Raw genomic sequence first — 17,236 nt, 5'->3', positions numbered from 1 at the left:
TCAGTTTTCTCCCTTTCCTTGCACTGGCTTCCAAGCCTTTTCTAATTTCATGCCACTTGCTTGCCATTGAGTTTGCTATGGGAGATTTGAGTGGTGTTGATTTTTGCAGAATAGAACTAACATTGGAGGTGGGAACTGTATAGGTGCTCGACACCTCTCACTTCATTTAATCCTCAAAATCCTGGGATTTTTATTTTGTAGACGGGAAAAGGAAGTTGATAAATTGCTATACACCACTGTGTGAGGTGCCAGAATTTAAAAACCAGGACTCCTTACTTGATTCCAAAGCAACTGCTGCTCCCACTACAACAGAAGTCTCACCTGTTCCCATTATGTTCCCTGGCCAGTCTCTCACGTTGACTTGTCCTCCTTTAGCAACTACAGACTATACTACATCACTTGACGTTACCCTCTTTTGTATGTTTTGTTTGTTTCGTCTGTGTAATTCTTGTGTCACACAGCAATTATTAACTGAGTGCCCGTTTATCTGAGTCCGTTTGGCTATCTTCTTATTTTTTAATAAGGGATGGGGGGGGGGGAGGAAGGAAGAGGTGACTAAATGCAAATCATTTTGATTATGTTAGTTTTAGCTACCCATTGCAAAAAGTCCCTTTCAAAATAAGTTTAACTCTGCCTGGTCTCCCAGGGACTTTTTAGCGATCCCTGCAAAATTGGTGCCTAAAAACGGAGAGGGCTTTTGTGAATATTGATCACCCAAGCACATCAAACAGTGGCGGTGTGCTGGAAATCGCACCCACAGCAGCAACTTCCTAACAAGGAAAAGTAGCGGACGAGCCACTGTCTCTCTACTGCAGGAGCAAGCCGTCTTTCCCCCTCCCGGCCTCAGCCAAATGGAACTTTCCTGCGAAAGCCTTGACGGAGCGCTCACCCGGAGTCACGTGGAGCTGGAGCGTACTCCCGCGCCTTGCGGCGTGACGCGGGGCTCGGGTTGCTAGGGGGAGGGGCAAGGCGCCGCGGAAGGGGCGGGGCGAAGGAAGCCAGCGGGGTAGGCGGGGCCGCTGGAGTCGAGGGGCGGGCGGAGAGGGGCGCGCGGGCGGGGAGGGCCTGGCGTATTATGGGATGCGGCGGTGGAATGGCGCTGGGCGCGTGATTTTGAACAAACCCGGGTCTGTGTCTCGGAGGCGCCGCCGCCGCCGCGGCTGCTGGGAGCCTAGGGAGCGTGGCGCGAGGAGCAGGCGGCGGCGCCGCCGGCTTTGGTGAGTGTCAGCCCCGAGGGTGGGGACATCTGGGCGGGCGGGCGGGAAGGGGACGCCGGCCCCGCTGCGGGTGGTGGAGCGGGCGGAGGGCGCCGGACCGCCCCCTCCGGGAGCCCGGGCTCGTGGGTCTTGGCGGAGAGCGGGAACCTGGCGGCTGGGGGCTGCCGCGCCTCATCCCCGGGCCACAGGGGGCGGGAGGATCCTCCCGGCTCGGCCTCTTCCCGCCGGCACCCGGGAGGGCGGCTGTCACCCGGCAGGGCCGGCGCTGGGCCGGCCGCCCGCCCGCCCTTCCCGGCAGTCGGCAGGAAGGGTTCCGGCGGCTGTTGACACGCACCTTGCGCGGCCCGAGAAGCCGACTGTGTCGGCCCTCGGTTTCTGGGAACCGGTTCAGCTGCTGTGTCATTTTGTGCCAGCCCCTCCTTTCCCTGCTGCCCGCCGCCCCGTTCTTCCTACGCCCCTTTGTATGGTCTCTTCTTCGTGTGTGTCCGTTTTCCTCGCGAAGCCCACCAGCTAAATGTCATAATGTCTCCGAGGTGCACGGGGAGGGGGGGGGGCCGGGACTTAGCTCGGCCGAGCAACGGTAAACACTAAGCGGAGTGCGGGGGGACGGGGCTGGAGGGGGTGGAGAGGTGGAAATAAAGTTTAAAGATGAAGAAACTGGGAAGACTTGAGACTCTCATTCTCAGCCGGCTGCGTAGATAAAGAGCGATTGGGCCGGGTGCTAGACGGCACTCGTTTAAAGCCTGAATCTCCTTCCTGGCTTTTATATGGAGTTGTCATTCAGGAAAGGTAAGGAGATGAAATGGCTTCCACCTTACTCTTTTTAGACTAACTTCTCAAAAATGCAGTAGAATGGTCCTGTTCTCAACCTTGAAGTTTAAGTTGATCGTTGCAGGTAGGTCTTTCAGGGTTCATACTGTGGTTCAGTGGTGGGTTTAGAATTCAGCCTTTGAATGCGTGATTACCAAATCTTTCTGAACTTGACAGACATAACCAATTTGGGTTTGTTTTGTTTTTTAATTCTGGTCTTGTCGCAAGCCTTGCAGCTTATGGTTTTGTGTTATTTTTTAGTTGATTAAAAAATGCTTACGTTGTTTTTTAGTTATTAAACCGCATAATGAGAGTAGTTGGTGGGAAAGATGGGTAACTGAGGTCTTGTTCTAAAGCAAGCTGTTTGTTTTGTCTGTATTGAACAAATATGTCTGTGGCAGGTTTGTTTTTTTTAATTTGGTGACAGATCTTAAAAACATTTGGCGAATAATTTTAGAGGTATATTTTAGAAGTTGGGCTTTGACATCTTAAACCGATAGCAAATTGGAAGCCACGGTGTTCACGGACAGAAAGGATCAGATGAAATGGAGTGGAGAGGAAAATAGTTCAGAACTGCATTTTTACAACTGGACCACAGCTAGTTTTCAGCACATCATCAGCATGAGGATCCGTGCCTGTAATTTACAGATGTGTCGGAGAGATTGGACATGCATATGGAAATGGGTCGTTCTGTCAAAGTAGTGCTGACAGTGGAGGAAAACGTCAGAGTGGGTGACATCGAGGTCTTTGTCAGTGCTTTTAGTGTCTGGAATGAGCGGAGTGAATGAAACGCGTTCCATCATCCGTCTCAAGTTGCTATTCTGAAAATGAAAGAGTTCGGGTTCTTTATTGTCCTTCTGCCGACTTCCGTGTGGCTTTTGCTCTTCAAAACAAAAACATGCCGGACTTGGGACTCGGCAGGTAGAGCGACTTCCTTTCGCGTAGCTGCGGGGCCCGCAGAAGCACCATCTTTCGCTGTGGGGTGAAAGGTCTCGGCGTGGGCTGTGTGTGCGTTTGTGTCTCCCTGTGCATTTGAAGGTTGGCGGGGCGGGCGGGAGGTTTCCCCGGATATGTGGGTGTGCGCCTCTCGGGAGGGGAGGGCCGGCGAGGGGAGGAGGAGGAAGGGGGAGGTTACTGGCGGCGGCGGCGGCGGCGGCCCGGGCTCGGGCTGTCGGGGAAGCTGCTGAGCTGTGATGGTGATGACGAGGTGAAAATGGCGGATCTTTCGAAATACAATCCCGGCCCCTGACATACCAGAGGCGGCGGCGGCGGCGGCGTCGCCACCCGGGCGCCCTCCCCGGCCCCCCGGTCCCCTGTAGCGCTCCACTTCGGGCAAACTGGGGAAGGAAGCGGCTGGCCGGAGCGACGGTGCCCAGGCAAAACAAGCACCGCCCGGGCTCGGAATTGCCCGGGACCTTCGGGAGCCCCCACCTCGGAGCCAGAGGGAGGAGAAAGCGGCAGCCGCTGGAGGTAGAGGACAAGGGGGTATCCGAGGGCTTCTCTGCACAGAGATCTCTTTTATTTAGGGGGGTGACGGGCAGGGGAGGAATTGCGTTGTGGATCAAGGAATGACTAGTCCAGAGTGCAGAGAACCAGTAGCCTCGTAATGACATCAACATTATTCTGAGTGTTAAGAGGGCTCGAGTTTGCTCTTACACCTAAGGCTGCTGCTGAGGCCTAGAGGAACCGCTAGCACTTACCATAATTTCCTGACTTAATATTTAAAGCATCCACTGTGGTCGGTGTCGGTTTGATGATGTTCAGGTTATAGGGTTGAATGTTTCTTTAGAGAGGCAGAGCATAAGCATTTTATTCTGCATTTAAGCTCTGTGTTTTAGGTCATAGTCTGTAACTTGTTGGGGTGTGGATGCTCACATTTTTGGAGCATATGGACTACTTTTGTGACAATCAAAAAGGTTGTCTTTTTCTTTTATGGCTCTCTCATCCATAGAGTGACCCTTTTGCCCCTGCCGTTTGGCAAATAACAATTGAGATACTGTCAGTCATATTTCTTATCCATTTTTCCCGGCCCCTCTCCAATCCATTTCATGAATTTGGAGGCTAACGTTATGGAATATTTTGCATGATGTAGATTTTATAATCCAAGTGAAATACAGCTGTGGGAGCTCTGTTTTGGCTCACAAGTTTTACCTTCCTTGTTACGGAAGTTATAGCTTGATGTGAGGACATTAAGTTGATAGAGATGAACTCTATCTGGACTTGTTAGCTCTTTGTTTAAAGAGCTGGAGCATTGGATTGATTGACCTTATGACCATAGTTTATGGCCATAGTTTAATTTTGTTTGGTTACCTAAAGATCCATGTATGTTTTAGTTTGTCCGGCAGATCCCTCAGGAGGTCTGTCTGCTTGCACACAACAGTAGTGTTACTGAAAAGTTACATGTGAATCAAATTTTTATACTTTAATTTGGGGTCCTCTGGTTTTTTTCTAGCTTTTGTAGTAGAAGGTTGGGTCAGTGACAATGAGTAGATGAGCCTGTACAGGTGAATATTTAAGAAATGCCTGCTGGTAATGTTTATGATTAGCAGTAATTTCCCTTATCCAAGTTTCTTACAAAGAGATGATGTCATAGAATGACATACAATATGTATTTTATTCAGAGGACAAATTTTTGCATGTATCTGTGTAGGTAGCCTAGACATTTGGCTTTCACTCATTAGAAGAATAAGGAACTAAAAAAATTAAGGAAAATAACTGCAGAAGTACTCAGAAGCTTTAGTTAATGAATTTTTGGTTAATCATTTGTTTGGTGTTCTTGTATTATCCAGTAGGGATTTGGTTCTGTTTTTTCTTGTGTTGCAATTATTTGGTACATGTCAACTAGCTGCTAAATTAGTAGTAAAACTCAGAATTTGGAAAGTAATTAAAATAAAGAGAGGGTAAAATGCTTTTTATTGGCTTTTTCTTTTAATCACAGAGGATTATTGTCTTTTTGTGATTTTTGTGTGTGTGTGTGTGATTGTCTTTAAAGGCCAGTTTTCAGATTGTTATGGTTAGAACAATTGTCTATTAAGATTAGAAGTGTGTTATAAAGAAATGAAGTAAGGATTATGCCACCAGAGATAGTCAAGTGGCTTTTTTTGGGGAAGAAGTACGTTATAGATTTTCATTACTTATTTCAAGTGTTACTATTGAGTATTTCTTATGTGTCCCATACTGTGTGAGGGATAGGGCATATCTCAGTATCACTGCCTCAGGAAACTGAGTTTAGGAATGGTTGGGGGGTAAAGTTGGAAGGATGGGTTGAGTAGAGCTTTAATGCAGAAGAAGGCCTTGAGAGTTAACAGAAAATTTTAAAATAGGAGAATGATGGCCTCAGAGATGCACTCAAGGAAGAAGAAAATCTGTAGTTTTTTTACATAAAATGTGTTACTAGTTAGGAGAGAAGTAAAAGTACCATAGTATGTTCCAAACTTCAGAGATGTGGCAATTCTTGGTTGCAATGGGAAAGAGACATTGTGAAGGTGTAATCTGCATCGTATATGCCAGATTAACAGTTCTATGGATAGATGTCAAACATGGCAAGAACCTAAGCCCTGTTGTTTGATAGAATATTGAAGCTAATTGAGATGGAGAAAGAGGAAAAGAATTTTCATTTGAGTTATAATTACCACATAACTATTTTCATAATAACGCTTCAAATAAATGGAGGCTTAGTGAGATTACTGCTTAGCGTTATGTGTTAAACAACTAGAATAGCTAACATTTGGAAATGGATCTTTCTGATTTGAATCCCCTTTTTTTGCCCACCATGTTATTCTTAAGCATGGAAAAAAAAAAAAATATATATATATATAGTGCCCCCCACATGGGGGAAAAATATTGTGGGTCCTTATATTGGCCTAAGTACTTTTTAAAAATATTTAATTTTTAGGTGTACATAAATAATAAAAAAAGATGTGCATAAATATAGATTCCTATGTTTATTTGCTTTTTTGTAAGTATAAAACACAAGTAGATTACCCATAATGCCCTCCACACAGTTGGGAAGCAGTATTTGTTATTAAATGACTGATAAAAATCTTAACCAATTAAAATTAAGAGAACCTTGTCAGTTTTAAGATGGAATGTAATTGCAAAGGATGTTGGTTAAAAGTTAATTTTGAGTATTTAAAAACTTATTTGAGAAGGAGTTTCTCAGTCTGTGCCTTGTGAGTTTATTTGAAGTGTTGTGAAGTCTCAGAGCATTATATAAACCTATCTTACTCAAAAAGACAAACCAAAGTTATCTTAGTAAATAATGCTAGAATTTTAGATGCTATCCATTCTCCATAATTAATTATTCATTCTTCGAGTTTGTATTGAGAGGTTATTATTTGGCAGCTCTGTTCAAGGCATTGGAGATAGGGGATCTAGTGATGAAGACAGACTAGTCCCAGTCCTTGTGGAGCTTGCATTTTAAAGAAGTAGGGGAGGAAGAATCAGACTATAAACAAAGATACTTTCTGATTGTGATAGATGCTATGATGGAAATACCAGTAGGGTAATGTGATCGAATACTTAAGATAGTGGAGATGGAAGTGGGGGTGCTATTTTAGGTAGATCTTAAAATGTAATACAATTGAGACAAATATAGAAATCATTAGATTTTCTGAAATAGTAAATCTTTAACATTCAGTAGACTTAAACCATTCAACCATGTTCAACTGTGAGGAGGAAAAGCTCAATGTATTGATTTCCAGGATCATTCTTTGCCTTTAGAACTTTGTTTTATGAACAAAAAATATTGGAGTCATGGGGAATATGTTGTATGTTCTGTCTTCTTTCCTACCATACCTTGACAAGTAACCCTTTGTAAAGATGAGATGGAGTAAAGCTCCTCAGTACTACTGGCTTGTGGGAATTCTCTCTTTTCTTGGAGTGGTCCTCAACATAGTGATGATGAGGTTGCATGTGTTAGTACATATCTTCCATTCCTAAGGGATAAAATTAGAGTGATGATTCATGTAGCTTCATGGCCAAACCCTTTCCTGCCATGCCCACAGCTCCTTTGAGAGTTTCTTTTAGCACAGGCCACCATGCCTTGCATGTGACCCTGATTGAAATGGATATAGATGTCTAATGGTAAAGCAGTTATCATAGTCTCAGTAGCTTTGAGGTATGCTGGCTCCAGAATTCTGCACAGCCTCACACTACATAGAGACTAGCCAAATTGATCAGACTTTTTCTTCTTAGAAGTTTGAACTTTACTCTTAGTTCAAGGGGGACTCTAGTAGTGTAATTCCTACTCTTTTTTAATGGGACAAATAAAAAGACATGTTATTCTGAATAGCAGGCTTCAAAATATATAAAGCAAAAAAAAAAAAAAAAAGGAAGGCACACATGAGGAGAAATAGACAAATTCACCATCATATTTGGGGATTTTAATAGCTTTTCTCAGTAACTGATAGAAGAAGAAAAGGTAACAATATAGAAGATATGAACTGCACTATCAACCAACATGATGTAATTGACATTTGTAGAATACTACCCTCAGCAACTATAGAATACATATTCTTTTCAGGTGCACATGCAGTGTTCACCAAGATAGACCATATACTAAGCCGTGAAACAAGTCTCTAATTTCAAATGATGGAAATGTAGAGTATTACATTCTTTGGCAATAATAGGAGTAAATGGGAAATCAATAATAAGATAGAAAATACCCAAATAGCATACTTCTTAATTTTTCCATTTATCAAAGACAAAATCACAAGGAATATTAGAAAACATTTGAAATGAATGACAAATTAAAAATAGAATGAGGGATCCCTGGGTGGCGCAGCGGTTTGGCGCCTGCCTTTGGCCCAGGGCGCGATCCTGGAGACCCGGGATCGAATCCCACGTCGGGCTTCCGGTGCATGGAGCCTGCTTCTCCCTCTGCCTGTGTCTCTGCCTCTCTCTCTCTCTCTGTGTGTGTGTGTGACTATCATAAATAAAAAAAAAAAAAAAAAAAAAAAAAATTAAAAAAAAAATAAAAATAGAATGAAATTATGGGATCCCTGGGTGGCGCAGCGGTTTGGCGCCTGCCTTTGGCCCAGGGCGCGATCCTGGAGACCCGGGATCGAATCCCATGTTGGGCTCCCGGTGCATGGAGCCTGCTTCTCCCTCTGCCTATGTCTCTGCCTCTCTCTCTCTGTGTGTGACTATCATTAAAAAAAAAAAAAAAAAAAATGAAATTAGTAGAATGCAGCTAGAAGTTTGGGAAAAATTTTTAATATTAAGTGTTTATTTTAGGAAAGAAGAAAGATTTAAAATCAGTGATCTAAACTGATGGCTTTAGGGCAGCCCCCGTGGCTCAGCGGTTTACCGCCTGCCTTCAGCCCAGGGCGTGATCCTAGAGACCCAGGATCAAGTCCCACGTCAGGCTCCCTGCATGGAGCCTGCTTCTCCCTCTGCCTGTGTCTCTGCATCTCTTTCTCTCTCTCCCTCTCTCTCTCTCTCTCTCTCTGTCATGAATGAATAAATAAAATCTTAAAAAAATAAAATAAACTGAGGGCATTAGACATACTTTTTTCCGGGAAGAGCCAGATAGCAAATATTTTATACTTTGGAGGCATGTGAATCTGGTATATATATATTTGTATATACTTTTTTTTTTCTCAGCTATTTAGAAATGTAAAAACCATTCTTGGCTGGAGAGCAGTAAACAGATTCTGGGCCTGACTTGGTCTGTGGAGTATCTGAACCTTGATCTATGCCTCCATCTTAAACTTCTTTTTTTTTTTTTTTTAATTTTTTTTTAATTTAATTATGATAGTCACAGAGAGGGAGAGAGGCAGAGACATAGGCAGAGGGAGAAGCAGGCTCCATGCACCGGGAGCCTGATGTGCGATTCGATCCTGGGTCTCCAGGATCGCGCCCTGGGCCAAAGGCAGGCGCCAAACCGCTGCGCCACCCAGGGATCCTCTTAAACTTCTAGAAGAACAAATGAAACTTAAAGCAGAAGGAGGGAGATAAAGATAAGAGTCAATTAAATAAGAAATGGACAAAGAATTGAGAAAATCAGTGAAGGCAAAGTGATTCTTTGAAAAGATCAATAAAATTGATAAATCTCCAGCCAGACTGATGAAAAAAAAGAGAAAACAAATGATCAAAGTGAGGAATGAGAAGTTGACATTTTTACAGACAATAAAATAAAACAATATTATGTATACCTTAATGCTAATACATTTGGTAACTTAGAGGAAATAAACAAATTCCTTGAAAGACACAAACTATCAAATATCAGAGGTCACAGTATAACCGGAACATCTCTATATCTATTGAAGAAATTGAAGTTATAGTTAAAAGCAAGAAAGCTTTATGTCTAGATGGCTTCATTGGTGAATCCCAACAAACATTTCAGGAAGAAATAGTAACAATTCTATGGGAACTTTTCCTGAAAGTTGAAGAAGAGGCAACATGCCTCAGAATATTTTATTAGGCTAGGATTATCCCCAGACAGTCACTATAAGAAAAAAACAAAACAAAACAAAACAAAACAAAACAAAACTACACACCAATATCCTTCATGAATGTAGACAAAAATGCCTAACAAAATATTAGGAAATAGAATTCAGTAATATATGCAAAGTATAATACATCATGACTGAGTAGGGCTTATTTCAGGAGTGGAAGATTGGCTTAGTAATAAAAAAAAAATTAGTTAATTAAAAGGCCAAAAGAGAAAAGCTGTGTGATTATCCCAATAGAGTAAAAAAAGCATGTGAGAGAGATACCCATTTATGATTGGGGGGAAAACCACACCCAACTCTGTAAACTAGAATATATAGTAAGCTTCCCCAACCTGGTAAAGGGTATTTATGAAAAATCCACAGTTAACAAGTAAGTTTGGGAACAAGGCAAAGGTGTCTGCTCTTATTACTTTTATTCAACATTTTACTGGAGGTCTTAGCCAGTGTAGTAAGGCAAGGAAAAGAAATAAAAGGCATGCCAAGTGGAAGGGAAGAAATACAGACATTATGTTCAGACAATGTGGATTGTATTTGTAAAAAATCTTAAGGAATTTACTTCACAAAACCACTAAAATAAGTGAGTTTACCCAAGTTGTAGACTACATGGACAATATAAAAAAAAAGTTGTATTTGTATATAATAGCAGCAGACAGTAGGAAAATGGGGAAAAAAGGCCATTTGCAATGGATCAAAAAGCATGAAACACTTAGGGATAAATTTATGTGCAAGACCTTTACACTTAAATTACAAAACTTTGCTGAAGTAAATAAGTAGAGAAATATATGGTTGGGAGACATTTTCCAGTCGTCTTTGCAAGTGAGGCAGTGAGTGTCCTTTTAAATAACCATTTCTAGGATGTTTGTGTAGCATACAGCCTTGAATGATAGATATAGTGATTCCTAGGGCAGATTTGCTTGTTGTGCAATATAATAAAGATAATATCTTCCTGTGGACAAAAGGGCAGGTATGCTTCGGCCCATTATAAATGAATCAGGTACTCTGAGCTCAGGGTTATTATTAGTTGTGATACAAACCCTGTGCCTGCACATCATCTACTTGGGCCTCTCCATTCACCCTGTGGGACTTGCCGGCAACTGGAAGAACTCATACACACACTATGCTCATGTTCCTGTATCTGTACCTAGGACAACTGTAGTCTGCCAATATCTGTGAAATGGCAACAGGGTACTTTGTTAGTTTGCAAAGAGAGTCTAAAATCTCAGATCCTTCACAGTTCTTGGCAGTTTTGACCATGAAAATGGAGTGTTGACAGAGACCTAGCTTTCTGAAAGAGGAGGATGACAGCCTGGTGGGTTAGGTTAGGGGATATGAAAAGACTATGGCATTTGGTAGTGAAGGCTCTCACTCAAGTGGTAGGCAAGGGTGGCAGGGGCAAGGGGAAAAAGTCTTCCAGTATTCTACCTCTTAATGTATATTTAGGGGCTGAATTGAGAGCCCAAACAGTGCTTTGGTTGTTGTACACTCAACTCTGTAGCTCCAGCTGAAAAGCAGTGTGGCTGTAGCCACCGGGTTAAGGAATCCCCAAAGCTGAGATAATGGTGTCAGAAATAGGACACCAGAAATGGTGTCTTGGGATATAGAATTTTGGGTGTATTAGAAGTTTGTTTAGTTGAGTTGTAACTGTGAGTACTTGAAACTGAAAGTAAATGCACTGCCAGGCCACTATCTCCTTCTGTGACTTGACTTCTCCCTCATCCTGCATCTTCAGATGCTTTAAGAAGAAAGATTAATAAAGCTTGGGCAAAGATCTGCCGGTCCTTAGTGGGGGAGTAAAGGCCATATCCACATGTCCAAATATGCTGGGGGAACTTCAGGGAGAGCAGGGAGTCAAACTTCAATGGTTGTGTTGGGTACTGGTACCCAAGTCGTCATCCTGTCTTGTTCTGTGGGGGATAGAGTGTGTTAGAAGCAACTGATGGGGCTTGGACAATGTTTGCATTAGGGAAAGGAAGCTAGTACGGCATTGTGGGTCAGGCCCTTTGTTGTTATATACTGTTTCTATTGCTGCAAGCATAATTGGTGTTGATGTTTTTGCATGCCTATTTTAAATTCCCATAAATATCAGAGGAGATTCTGATCAGAAAGAGCTGCATGTAGAGAAGTGCTAGTACTTTGGGGTCTCAAAACACCAGTGATTCCTTTGAGCTACAAGTTATTGTGACTGGTGATTTTATAGTGTATATAAAGAATTTCTCCAACTCAGTAAGAAGACAAAAAAGCCAGTATTGTTTTAAGGAGGAAAAAGATTTTAACAGTCTTTTTGAAAGAAGATACACAAATACACTATGTATGTGAAAAGATGCTCAGCACTGTTAGTCATCTCGGCATTCCAAGTGAAAACCACAATGAGATATCACTTTACACCCATTAGAATGGCTGACAATACCAATTGTTCATGAGGATGTGGAGCAGGTGAAACTCTGGCATTTTGCTGGTGGGTGTATACAGTGTTGGGAAATAGTTTGGCAATTTCATGGAAGGTTAAAAGTAAATTTACCTTATAACCCAGCAAGTCCACTTCTTGGTATTTATTCAAAAGATATGAGAATATGTACCCATAACAAACTTGAACTTGAATGTTCATGGCAGTGTTATTTATAAGAGTCTCAAACTGGAAATAATCCAGATGTCCAGTCATGGGTGAATGGATGAACAAATCATGGCAAATTTATATCATGGAATATTACTTAGCAATAAAAAGGAACAGAACTCCTAGTAAGTGAAGAAATAAAGATAAATCTCAATGCTCAGGGAGAAGGTTAAAATTATATAATTCCTTTATGTCATGAGTATATAATAAATGATTCCATTTATGCGAAGTTCTAGAATGGGCGATAAGTTAAAACCATAGTGATAGAGCAGATCAGTGGTTATGTGTGGTGGAATTCTTAGGATAGGGGATTGACTGTAAAGGAGTAGACTTGTTTTTTCTTTGTTTAAAAATACCAGTGTAAAAATTTAAGGCAGTACAGTTTTGTGATTGAAATTGTGAACTTTGGTATTATAAAACATATTGTGGTTTTGAGTCTGGGCTCTGTCATTTATTGGTTATGTGACCTTGGGCAGATTATTTAACCTAAGTTTCTTCATCTGTAATATTGGAGTGGTAATGATACTATCTCAATTGTTGTGAGGATTGATTATGCCATCATAGGTATATAGCAAGCATTTGATAATGATTAATTTTGGCACTGTTTATATTGGCCAGTGCTAATAATTGTAATTTGGTGCTCATGTCTTTTAATCTCAGAATGGGTATTGCAATTTTGTGTGTTAAAAAAAAGGAAAGGAAAAAGTTGCTGATTAGGTTTCTGTGCATCTTTAGTGTTGTATGGGCAAATAACAGCATTATTTAGTCATGAACACGGTGTACTGTCTTTAATATGTGAAGGTAATGGTACTGACTCCTTTATTGGAGGTTCTGCATAACCTTTAGCGAAAAGCATCACAATTCTGCTTGTTCATAATTTGCATTATTATTATTACTACCACTTTTTTGTGATGGTTCTGACTTTTACACCTTTTAAATTGTTTCCTTTTTGACATTTTATATGGCTAAGGATAATTTGAGAATCATTCCAAGTAAAGGTGGTTTTTTTTGGTCTGAAGTTAATTGATCAGACTTGAGCCAAGTAAGTCATTTAATCTGCACTTGCTGAGATGGATTACTCTAGAATTCCTTTAACATTAATTTGAATATTTAATGGATTTTTATAGATGGCAAACTATCCTCATCTTAGGACCTAGCTGCGTGGAGATTTGAAGATCTTTTCCAGTATTTGTTTACATTTAAATCTTTGTGTGAATCAGCAGTTTTCAAGTCTATTAATAGGAAAAAAATAACTGGCAAGAAATAAGATGATCAGACATCTCAAAGACTAAAGAGTTTTTATGAGTGGGCATTGGAAAGGATTTTCCTGTAATTATGTGATTTACTGTTGCTTGAATGCAGTATACTTTTGGATTGAGATATGGCAAATGAGAATATTTGCTTCTAGTTTTGTGTCCCATTTGACTTATATTTCAGATTCTTGAAGGCTGAGAATATGTTGAAGTGGCTTAAGCCAAATAGGTACCAGGAATATCCTTCATTCAATTATATATCAGTAATAAATGATTATTTTGTCACTTGCCCTTTTTTTGAATAATTTTATTCTTCAATGTTTTGAAAACTAGTAATTTATTCATTTTCAACTTTTATTGCAGCGCCTGATCAACTTTCTAGCAGGAGAACGATCATGGAGGTGGTGCCAGCTGAGGTGAATAGTTTGCTTCCAGAGGAGATAATGGACACTGGTATAACTTTAGTGGATGATGATAGTATTGAGGCTGTTATTGTTTCATCCCCAATTCCCATGGAGACAGAACTGGAAGAAATTGTCAACATAAATTCTACTGGTGACTCTACAGCCACGCCCATTTCCACGGAACCAATCACAGTGTACAGTAACCACACTAACCAAGTTGCAGTGAATACCACAATTACTAAAGCAGATTCTAATACCACAGTGAAACCAGCTTTTCCAAGTGGCCTTCAGAAACTTGGTGCTCAGACTCCTGTGACTATATCAGCCAATCAGATTATTTTAAACAAAGTATCACAGACATCAGATCTTAAACTTGGCAATCAGACCCTTAAACCAGATGGACAGAAGTTAATTTTAACAACTTTGGGCAAGTCTGGTTCACCAATTGTTTTAGCACTACCCCATAGTCAACTACCCCAGGCTCAGAAAGTTACAACTCAGGCCCAGTCAGGAGATGCTAAATTACCACCGCAGCAAATTAAAGTAGTTACCATTGGAGGGAGGCCAGAGGTGAAACCTGTCATTGGTGTCTCAGCATTGACCCCAGGAAGTCAACTGATTAATACTACAACTCAGCCCTCTGTGTTACAGACCCAACAGTTAAAAACAGTACAGGTAAAAAAAAAAAAAGGGGGCTTATTAATTCAAATGCATGTTAAAAATTAAATTGATTCACAATTGTGTTTGTAGGGTGATTAAATGCATAGTTGTTACCGAATTCTCTTGAATGTTGCTTTTAGTAATTGTGTGGTTTCTTTTTTGTAAAGTTTGATATGTCTAATGCTTTGAAAATGTTTGCTAGAGAACTTAGAGCAAACCTAATTTTTGTTACATTCCAACTTAGTGTATTTATAGCTCTTTACTCATTTTTAAATGCATTTTATTCTTAGTAGTAGTTTGATTGCAAGTATGCTCTGCTGGTATAAAGATACCAGAGTTACTGCTGGGCTGTCAAAAAATCATACAGACGTAATTTTCTCAGTTAACAGATGGCCAAAGTCTAAGAAAACTTGCTGCTCTGAGAAATCCTTGGAGCCAGCAATAATACATACTAGCCCGTGTGTGCCACCTCTTTGCAGTTTACTATCCACTGCCATTACTCATGTTTGCAGTGTGGAAAAGGCAGTGTCACATTCTGGAAGGTAACATGTTGGCTTTCGAATTGAACCAACTGGATTTGAGTCACCTCTGTGCTACCCTAGCACCTGTGGAACTTCGGATTGATTACTTGTATCTTCTCTGAGTCTTTTACTTTAGCTGAAAGATGGCTGTTTGGCCATGATGAAATACATAGTAAAAGCTAATACTTGATGTAATTCTCAAAACTTTCTGGATCCTTCAAAATGGTGCCTATTATTAGTATGAATAGGATCCTAAGATAGAAGGTTAAAAAGGAATATATATTAAATGGTTCCCAGTTTTTCATGCTCAACGAGGCCTTTTTAGGTCACCACTGCTCTTAAAATAAAATGATCCGTGTAAGATCAGGAAACACAAATGCATTTCCTGCTTGAAAGATTCACCTTTCAGAACAAAAGGAGCATGCATAACTTAGAGAACTGATGCAAGTATATAATGAAATAGGAAGATATAGAGAACTATCCACACTCAGCTGATATTAGAAATAATGATGTTTTAGTTGTTATGTTGGCAAAATAATTAGAAACATTTTTCATGGGATTTTTTTTTTTTTTTTTTTTTAGATTTTGTTTTTAAGTAATGTCTATACCCAACATGGGGCTTGAACTCACAAGCCTGAGATCAAGAGTTGCACCCTCTTCCAACTGAGCCCAGCCAGGTGCCCTCTCATGGTCTTTTTACTTAAGCACATTGTATGATTTCTCAAATCTTCTAATTTGCCCATGTCCCTCCTACCCCTATTAAATATTTAGTGCTCTCTCTTTTTTTTTTTAAGATGTTATTTATTTATTTGAGAGAGAGTGCGCGTGTGCATGAGCAAGGGGGAGGGGCAGAAGGAGAGGGAGAAGCAGACTCTCTGCTGAGCAGGGAGCCCAAAGTGGGGCCAGGACCCTGAGATCATGAACTGAGCCAAAGACAGATGCTTAACTGACAGCCACCCAGGCACCTCTCTTTCTTGTTAATTACCATGTCTCACTTATTTCTGACTTCCTTTTACTTCTTTTGGTGAATATCTCTTGAATGAGATATACTATCACCATCAAGCATTTTGTCCTCAATTGTTTTTTAAATCAGTTTTGAAACTTGTTTTTAGTAGTTTACCAAAGTTGATCTGGCTTTGGGGATGAGGATCATGACCACATTCACAATAAATTGATAACGAAAAACAGAACGTCATTTTTTTTTTTCATTTACTAGAGCAATATATACTATTTCATGACTAGTTTACTTGTATCCACAAGTTTTCTACTATAATCCTCTAAGTGCTGACAGTGAAAGCAAACACTGGGGTCTAATTCCTATAACTTCTTTAATTATTGTTACTTTTATAAAATCTGATTCTATTTATTAAAAAAGAACTTCTATTTATTTTTTAAATTAAATTAATTTATTTATCTGAGAGAGAGAAAGCACCAGTGGGGAGAGAGAGAAGCAGGCTCCCTGCTCAGCAGGGAGCCCCATGTGGGACTCAATCCCAGGACCCTGGGATCATGACCTGAGCTGAAGGCAGATGCTTAAATGACTGAATTACCCAGGAACCTCAAAAAAGAACTTTTACTTTAAGCTAACAAAAACAAAAGACACCCCATTTATAATATTGTTCCCCTTGTCCAGTTTTTAGGCAACTCAAATCTTTCAAACTCAGAAGTAACCTACAAAGCTCTAAAGCATAGAAAAAAAACAAGAAGCTACACATTTATGTTTCCTCTTTAGGCACCAGAATATTTGGTTTAGTATTATACGGTGTATATGATTCTCTGGTTTTTTTCCCTAGACAATCCTCAGCGTTGTCTTAAGTTTAATCAGAGTATTGAAACTGTTAGGGTATGGACAGCAGGTAAGGGTGGAAGAAGGAGACCCATCTTGAAAAATGAAGGAAAGAGGTGACAGTTGAGGCCAGAGGCAGTAACAAAGAGGTATAGTTACACTTAATTACAGATATATAAACAGTTTCCCATGTTTTGTATGCATAGTATATAAGAGTAATTAATAACTAACCCTCTGGAACAACATAACTCCTTATTAGTTCCTGAATCAATACAATACAGTGCCAATAATTACCTGCATGTATTATTTGATCATATATTTGGCTATCTTATTTGTGAATTTCCTTTTTTGATTCATTTTTGTCTTTATCTGCTGATTACATAAATTTGTTAAAAGTGGCAATTTATGCTTTGTTTTATTTGATAAAGTAATTTCATTCTAGAGTAGCTTAGAATTTAATAATGCCGAAAGTATGGTTCTTTGAAGGAACTATAAATTGTTATTTTCAGCATTATGC

At 40.4% G+C, this 17,236-nt stretch overlaps 1 protein-coding gene across 10 annotated transcripts in view; it reads left to right on the top strand.

Annotated features, from left to right (window-relative positions):
* Nucleotides 1-1,043: 1,043 nt before the first annotated feature.
* LIN54 (lin-54 DREAM MuvB core complex component) overlaps nt 1,044-17,236 on the top strand; it is a 67,066-nt gene continuing 50,873 nt past the window's right edge. The window contains exons 1-2 of one of the 10 annotated variants that reach the window (XM_041758196.1): nt 1,044-1,217; nt 13,712-13,764. In XM_041758196.1, the coding sequence (XP_041614130.1) occupies nt 13,744-13,764 (21 nt within the window). In that variant the 5' untranslated portion in view covers nt 1,044-1,217; nt 13,712-13,743. Of the gene's footprint in view, nt 1,218-2,751; nt 2,949-3,019; nt 3,066-3,136; nt 3,498-13,711; nt 14,428-17,236 lie in introns of those variants that run through there. The other 9 variants (XM_041758189.1, XM_041758193.1, XM_041758192.1 and 6 more) reach the window with 9 other exon arrangements.

This window comes from Vulpes lagopus, chromosome 6, assembly GCF_018345385.1.
Source record: "Vulpes lagopus strain Blue_001 chromosome 6, ASM1834538v1, whole genome shotgun sequence".
NCBI classification, from domain to species: domain Eukaryota; kingdom Metazoa; phylum Chordata; class Mammalia; order Carnivora; family Canidae; genus Vulpes; species Vulpes lagopus.
The sequence above is the reverse complement of the archived record's forward strand: the minus strand, read 5'-3'. Positions and strand labels throughout refer to the sequence as shown.